The sequence below is a fragment of the Arachis stenosperma genome, chromosome 3, assembly GCF_014773155.1.
Source record: "Arachis stenosperma cultivar V10309 chromosome 3, arast.V10309.gnm1.PFL2, whole genome shotgun sequence".
Lineage (NCBI taxonomy): Eukaryota > Viridiplantae > Streptophyta > Magnoliopsida > Fabales > Fabaceae > Arachis > Arachis stenosperma.
The window spans coordinates 618,953-626,854 of NC_080379.1; the positions used below are offsets into that span (position 1 = coordinate 618,953).

The 7,902-nt window shown below is 37.1% G+C and overlaps 2 protein-coding genes across 2 annotated transcripts; one reads left to right on the forward strand and one right to left on the reverse strand.

The window, feature by feature from the left end:
* Positions 1-400: 400 nt before the first annotated feature.
* Positions 401-1,045, forward strand: LOC130968987 (RING-H2 finger protein ATL57). The gene has a single exon (XM_057894527.1). The coding sequence runs from the start codon at positions 401-403 to the stop codon at positions 1,043-1,045; it is 645 nt and encodes a 214-aa protein (XP_057750510.1).
* A 1,552-nt stretch (positions 1,046-2,597) lies between these two features.
* Positions 2,598-7,630, reverse strand: LOC130969016 (uncharacterized). Its single transcript, XM_057894566.1, has 8 exons — positions 7,440-7,630; positions 5,776-6,870; positions 5,313-5,431; positions 4,030-4,959; positions 3,621-3,939; positions 3,308-3,473; positions 3,055-3,157; positions 2,598-2,957 (listed from the first exon to the last, which is right to left on the reverse strand). The coding sequence occupies exons 2-8, from the start codon at positions 6,613-6,615 to the stop codon at positions 2,840-2,842; spliced, it is 2,595 nt and encodes an 864-aa protein (XP_057750549.1). The 5' UTR covers positions 6,616-6,870; positions 7,440-7,630; the 3' UTR covers positions 2,598-2,839.
* Between the last annotated feature and the right edge of the window lie 272 nt (positions 7,631-7,902).

The window sequence follows — 7,902 nt, forward strand, 5'->3', positions numbered from 1 at the left end:
ATTTAATTCTAGTAGTAATTATTATTTAATTTCATCAAAATTTTATATAAATATTGTGTACTAAGTCAGGACCTCAAAATAAGGAGAAACCACAGAAAAGAAGTGAGTCCGTGAATGATGATTCTTAACAATGATGCTTAGAATATTCATCAGTATTAATGGAAACAAATCTACTACTGTTAATTCGTTAATTAGAATATGAGGATGCAACTCCTTAGTGTATATATATTCGGAAAATGAATAACATGATAAACTAAACACTACTTCACAATTTACAGTAACTCTCTCTTTCTCTCTCTCTCTCTCTCTAGATTTTCTTAATATCTTCACATTGTTCTTCGTTTTTGTTTGTTTCTTTGTTTTTCCCGAGAAAATCAACAGAGAAAGATACACATACATGATGGTGATGATGGAATTCCAGAACCGCAGAGTGCTACTACTCCTCAACAAGGATGTTCCAATATCTTCACCGCCGCCGCCTCCGCCGTCAGCGTCGTCAACTCCGGCGATGGCCATGTATGGATCATCGTCATTGCAAGTATCAGCTCGTCCGATGTTCAGTTCAAACGTAGCCTACGCCTTCATCATCCTCCTCACCACGCTGTTCTTCCTGGCCTTCATCCTCCTCTTCCTCCGCCAATTCTCGTCGTCCGGCAGCAGAAGCCGTTGCTCGGAGGAAACGACGGAGAAGTGGGCGCTGCCGACAGTTGCGTACAGTAGGGGGAAGAGGAAGGTGAAAGAGCAGGAAGAGGAGTGCGTGATATGTTTGGAAGAGCTTCGCGAGGGTGAAACGGTAAAAATGATACCTCACTGCAAACACGTGTTCCATCCTAACTGCATTGACACGTGGCTCCTCACTCACGTGACATGCCCCGTGTGCAGATGCCCCAAGGTTTGTGAAGAAGAAGAGAATGATGAGGGAGAAACAAGAATAAGAAGAGAGGTAGTTGAAATTCAGTTACAAGAGTCTCAAACTGATGAAAGAGCGGTGAGTAGTGATGAGAGAAGAGAAGTAACTGGGTTGAGGAGATCACTTAGCTTCTGACTATGAGTTTGATTTCCTCACATTCAGTTTCCTCAGACGTGTAAATTAAATGGTGAAAACTCAGATATAGTAGACTTCATGTGAAGTTAATAGTTGATAGTAGTTAGATCAGTTAAATCATCTAACCGCTATCCACTTTTCATGTCGACTATACCTGAGTATTCACCAAATTAAATACATAGTGTAGACATGCAACACAAACAAGTCACTCTTTGCATAAACGCTTGAGAACTTGAGAGATAGCTACTTGCGGCTTCACCTGTAAACTGAAATGTAATTTTTTATTTTTTTTTTCAAAGTTAACTGAAATTTGAACCTAAGATCTCTAGATGTGGATGGAGAAATTATATTATTTGAGCTCTAGTTTTGTTGGGTAAACTGTAATGTAATTACGTGTTACATAAGTTTAGTTATTTCTTTAATTTTATTTTCTAGTTTGAAGCTAAATAATACTTCTACAGACTTGACTAGTTCACACTTCACACACTTACCATTTATAGTTTCAATTTTTTTTAAGTAAATTTGTTTGGATATCAATGTGTCAAAATTGAATTTTCAATGAGTACATTTTCATTTTCGTTATATCACATATATGTTACGCCAAAAGAGAAGTTTGTGTATCATTTGAAAAAAAAATTCACATTCAATACAAAATTATATTGATTATAAATTTCTCAAAATTGTTGCTTCGAAAAATTACATTTTCTTTTTATTTAATCATCAGAAGAAATGTTTGAACAGATATCATGTTTGCCAAGCGCAATAAATCTTGATTTGTGCCAATTAACTTCTAACCTAAACCCAGTTTACAATATCAAATTACCCAGTTTTCTGGACTACGCAATCTACATCAATTCAATATAAGTTTTTTCTTTATATTCCTTCCTGGTTGTGTGGTTGTGGTTGCTCGATACAACGAACGAGTTCGATTCATTACGAAAAGACAATGTTGGGCCTAATAAATGCCTAATTATTTAGGTTCCTGTGATCTTATCTTATACCCAAAATCGTGTATATTGGATGTTATTGGGTCAAACTCACAAACCTACACCCAACTGAAAATGATACTCGCAATTAGTTAGTTACCGTGGCTAATAAAATTGTTAAAACTTAAAAGCGATGTCAATATTTGGTGTCTCACCAAACTACCAACCTAGCAAAAGTAAAAAAGAACAAATAAAAAATTTTAAAAAGATCTGATCAACATTTCGCGATGTATGATATCTGATCCAACAAAATCTTTCCCGTTGAGACACGCTGTCATTTTGTAAAGCAACTTCTACTCTATCATCAATCAGGGAACACTTGAATATGTTTTAAACCTGCATAACCTAAAAAAAAAAACAGAAAATGCTGGTTTCCAACAAATCAACATTGTCGAGGTTCATAGCAACGTAATTCAGAGCCAAACTAATTATAATTTAATATTGTATAGTTTACAACCCAGACATGAATCATGACATTTCAGAACACTAAAATCACACAAAACACAAAGGGACAGAATCACAGAATCTTCTATCCAGTATATCAATTAAAAGGAGAAAATCGAAAATTCAGAAACAAAACATAATTTTTATTTATATTTATAATGATATCAGAATCATGGCCACAAAAAATTTGCCATCATGTGTTCCATTGGTGCACTCAGCATAAATTAAACACAGTAACATGGTATTAAACCAGAAGGAAAAAACTAAAAAATAATAAAAAATAGAGTAACTGGAAAACTTCCAGGAGATAAAACTTGTTAGAAACCTGTATTTTGTTAAGAGTGTGGTCTTTATTTATGTCAATCTATAGTATAGAATAAGCACGTATAACCTCCACCACAGGGGCTTGACACATCGGGCACTTCCTTTTACTTTGAAGCAACTCATTGGCACATTTAGAACATGTACACAAGTGCCCACATCTGCAACCAATGCACAACGGTATTGTAATTTGTAAGAGACTATATTATAGTCATGCGCAAACTGGCAAAGATGCAACCATGGGATAATGAATGGTACCTGTACAACAAAGAATCAATATTGCTTTCACAGCATATACAGCAAAGTCCTTTCCTCACACATTCCCATTTGGATTCATCTGATGACTCGAACTCATTTATTCCTGAAATAAGATTAAGTTGGTCACGTTAGTGGATAATTGAGGACAGATAAGTAACACAATCACGTAAAATATAAAAATAAATTTTAAAAGAAGGCCAAAGATCAGAGGCACTGGAAAAGAAACCTCGAGGTGCAAAACAATAATACAGACCTGATGAACCAGTCGAACGATTTAGGGCAGCAGAAACTTCTTGCCTTATTGAACGCTGCAACTCCAGCTGCATATCCATACAAGCCTCCAGCATTCTTTGCATATTGTTCATCCTTTGCTGCAGTCTAGACATGTCAATTCTCAAGTCATTGACAACCTCCCAATCCTGCCAAAATAATGAAAAAAATATTCAAATAATAAATACAAATAAATTTTTAACACAAACTAATAATAAATCAATTATCATGCCAGTGCCAGTGTGCCACAGACACCTTTAACTTTATTAAAGATGTGAAACAAAAAAAAAACGTACAATTCCTCCTAGATGCTGATTATTCATGTCACTCTGTGACTGTGACCAGCTGTCACGGCGAGGGTGCCGGTCCCAAAGAGGCAAAGGAGGAGGAATAGGTAAAGAAGGTAGGTCATGTGGACTATTAACAGTACCCTCCTGACCAACAATCTGATCCCTACTCTGCTGTTCAAGGTCCTGTTCCACAGAGGCAGAAGACGGGGTTGTTTCTTGTAGCTCCCACTCCATCTGATTATGGCCTTGTCTTACAACATATGATTGTATCAACTGGTCAAGACTATCGCGGAAACTGCTACGGAGGAGGTTGGAGACACTTCTCCTGTGGAATAAACAGAAATATTTGATTTTAAATTACATTTTCAAGTATGAAAAGGATAAATACAAAAACTCTCCACTCATATTTACATACCTATTAAGCAGTTCTCTGAGTTCAACACTATATACATTGTCGTCATCTGGAAAGTAAAATCCATGAATCCTACCGACTGGAGCACTTTCAAGATCAGAAGGAGCCCCCAACCAATTTTCTACAGCCTCTTGGAAGCCACCATCCTCTTGCCAGACTTCAGGACCTTCTTGCAGCCGAGAGTTTTCTCCATCCTCATTTCCAAATTCATTTTCAGGCCACTGCATTGATGTACTGCTGACTTGATTATCATCTACACCTTCCTCAGTGCTATTTCTCCATTCACGGTTACTCTGATTCCAGACACTTCCTTCATTTTCAATATCTTCTTCCAGCTGTTCTCCTACCAGAGAAGCGGATTCATTCCGATTCATATCAACAATATTTTCCTCCATTGGGTGGTTGTGGTTTGATGAGTCATTTACACCATTACTTATATCACCCGATCGAAGTCGATCATTGTATGCCTCACTGAATTCCGGCATAGCACTCTGAAATGGATCTTCAGTTTGCAAACTTTGCTGCACATGATCACTAGCAGTATCCTCAACTGGCATCACATGGTTCACATCAACATTTTGCCCAGTGCTATCTCTTCTTTCAGCGGCCACACTGGATGATAGCTGATTTACTGGTTCAAATTGCAAATTCTGTAACTGAGCTCCTTCTACACGACCAGTAGTGTCTTGTTGATCTGGATTGTCAGACATTGTTTCCTGCAAACAATTCTGGCCTCCCAACATCTCAAGTCCATCATTTCTTCTGGTATTAGATTCAGACCGTTCAGAATTCACAGTGGGGACCACATGTGAATTGCTAGCACCAGTTTGTTCAATCGTATTAAATTCAATATCACTGTTAGGTGACATATCAGATACGTTGCCAGTTGCTTGACTGCAGCCAGTTTTATCCTTCCTAGAGAAGAATCCTTCCCTGTTCAGAAGACAAATTAAATGTCGTTGGTATAAAAATATACATGAAACCACTAAAATGAATAAAGGATGGTAAATATCAGCACATGCTCCAATATGATGAGAAAAAGGATCAGTAGCATTAACTTAACTGGTATAACAACACAAGAACAATTACCATTCTACAGGACTAATGGGAAATGGGGCTGGAGAATATTATTTTTCAATATGTAAGCAAGGTCAAAGTATGAAAAAAGTGATTATACTAAAGTTATTATTATTCAAGAAAGAAGAGGGGACAGAGAGCTGAAAGGCTTCAGAGAGAAATAGATATGTAAAAGTTCTCATAAAATTCGTTCATAAAGAAATTAATACCTTAGTTCTGATACAGTTTGTCTTTGCCTCAATAAACCTAGTTCACTTTCAGCGACAGAAGTGGACCTGTTATTATCAACAGATCTATCATTTCTCAAGAACCAGCCTCTAAGCAATGCCTGAAAACATTTTGAAATTTGAAGCATTCATCAATTTGAGTACAAACCTCCAATTTATACTAAATCTTAAATTTTGAATTATATTTCCTGGAAGCATTTATAGTATTTCTGCTTTTAATCATTTCCTAGATTTTCCAAATTATTTTATATTTGATATTGTTTCTCAATAAGAACTTTCTGACTCTATTCTCCCCTACAAGTACTTCCATCTCAAGTGATGCAAATATTTTACCCAATTCAAATTAACAAAGCTCAAAAGTCGAATTTTCATAGTTAACAACCATATTGTACAGAAAAGTGAAGACATACAATTGAAAAGAAAATATCTGCAGAGCAGAACAAACCTGAATGCGATTACGATGGGGGAAATGAGATACTGCCCGATGGTTCAACAACTCTTGAATTTCTCTTTGCCTTTGCATCTCAGCCTTCTTCAGCATATCAAGCATAACCTGTCGTCCGCATAATTTACGGATTCCCCTACGAAAATGTTCAGTCTGGCCCTCGCCCTGGTTAACAACAAAGCCGTCACGAACACGTTCAATTTGTGTACCAATTTCAGCAGATTGCTCTTCCCTGGTTTCCCCAGAAGAAACACCTCTGTGCTGGCTACTCATTTGTACCCACTCCCTTATTATTCTCACCCTTTCCTGCTCAGTTTCACCAAGCCATTCTCCCCTTGAACTGTTATTTCTCCGGGAAATGTTTGATCCATGATCCCCAGCACCACTGCTCATCCATTCCCTAAAAATTTGCCTCACTCTTTCCCTTTCAACTTCTCCCAAATCAGAGGAGTTTTCACAGCTGGAGTTGTTTAAATCCTCATGATCGTAATGGGATTCATTCTGACTTTGTGACTGTGACCATGTTTCAGATTCAGTGTCGCCCAAAACTGTGTCATCTAGCATTCGATCCTGTCCTCTCTCATGGCTACCTGGAGAATCTGCCTGTGAGAGGTCAGAAATCAACCCATCACTCCTTTGTTCAAGTAGTACTTCACCAGGCCTTCCTTGCACCTGATTCACCGCATGTTCATCTTCAAGCTCTCGCCACATTTGCAAGAGTGCGGATGACCGGGTTCCTCCCCTCCTTCCATCTCCCCGCCTGCTGGATGACTGGGAATGGGAATCCCTCAGGAAAGAAGACTCGAGTACAGATACATTGTGCAGACCAGCAATAGCCATCCCTAAGCTACTTTACTAGCAAGCACTCAAATATCTTCAACCCATCTGATTTAAATGCACCAGAATTTAGAAAATGGCAGCCAAAGCATTGAGAGACAGATCTTTCTTATACTCTCATGGATTTGACCCCCATCCTATATGCCAATGGCATTACTTTCCCCAACACCATCATCATCACTACTAGCCCCATCAAGGAAAGGAATTACAAACTTGGAACTTCCCAATTGAATTAATTACCTCGAGCTATAATTCAGCCTGAACCAAAGAAAATACAGATAGATTAACAAACCATATCAACTTATAAGACATGTTAACTTAAACTTAGAACATAAATTGGATGATTTGAATAAGAAAACCACAAACAATAGGGCACCACGGTTTCTAGACCACGCACATAAAAAGCTAAGCTAAAACTGCCATGACTGAAAGTTAACAAAATTCCCAGTTTCATGAACCTTAGATTCGAGTATATCCTCGAGTCTTGGCAAAAACAAGCCATTCAGATCATCAACCTCAACGAGCTGGAATTCTTCATTATAAATCCAGAAAATTAAATTCGAAAGTCCATTTCTCACTGTTTCACCCATAATCATGAACCACACGCAACCACAGATAGGACAAATTTAAAAAACAAAAAAAAAAGGAAAAAGTAAATTCAAATCCACATTGCAAATTGCTCAAATATCAGAGAGAGAAACAAATCAGAATCCAGAGGAATCAGTAACTGAAGCGGGGACAAAAAGAAAAAAAAAGCAAGCAAAGCAATATTAAAATGCGAATTGAATTGAAGTAACGTTGAAGCGCGAGTGTGAATATGAACGTACCTGCGAAGGTGTGGTTTTTGATTTGGAAGTAAAGGGAACGAAACCCTAACTACGATAGAAAGATGGAAGGAAATCTTCTCTGACGCAGAGAGATAGAGAGAGAGAATGAGAATAATGACAACAAAAACGAGAAAGAAAGAAAGAAAGAAAAGAAAGAAAGGAAAAAAAAAATTGGAAGCAGAGTGAGAGAGAGATAAGAAGAAAAAGAGGGAAGAGCGGCGATTTATAAATATAAAAATATATAAATAAATAAAAATAAAAAATATAATATAATAAAGAGATCTTGACACGTCAATTGGAGTGCCCACGCCTTATTGTCATTGGCATAGAAAATGCCGTAACACTAACGGACTAAGAAAATATGTAACTCTATATAAAATAAATTAAATAATATATATTTATACATAATTATATAATATTAATTTAAAAATATATCTGGATCCATAGATGGATAAGAAAAATT

What these genes read in the sequence shown, in the direction of transcription:
- LOC130968987 (XM_057894527.1), top strand. Translation starts at nt 401, where the DNA reads ATGGTGATGATGGAATTCCAGAACCGCAGAGTGCTACTACTCCTCAAC.
- LOC130969016 (XM_057894566.1), bottom strand. Translation starts at nt 6,615, where the DNA reads ATGGCTATTGCTGGTCTGCACAATGTATCTGTACTCGAGTCTTCTTTC. An exon ending in CCCATCGTAATCGCATTCAG is followed by an intron (nt 5,432 to 5,775) that starts GTTTGTTCTGCT and finishes AAATGTTTTCAG; the next exon opens with GCATTGCTTAGAGGCTGGTT. An exon ending in CAAACTGTATCAGAACTAAG is followed by an intron (nt 4,960 to 5,312) that starts GTATTAATTTCT and finishes TCTTCTGAACAG; the next exon opens with GGAAGGATTCTTCTCTAGGA.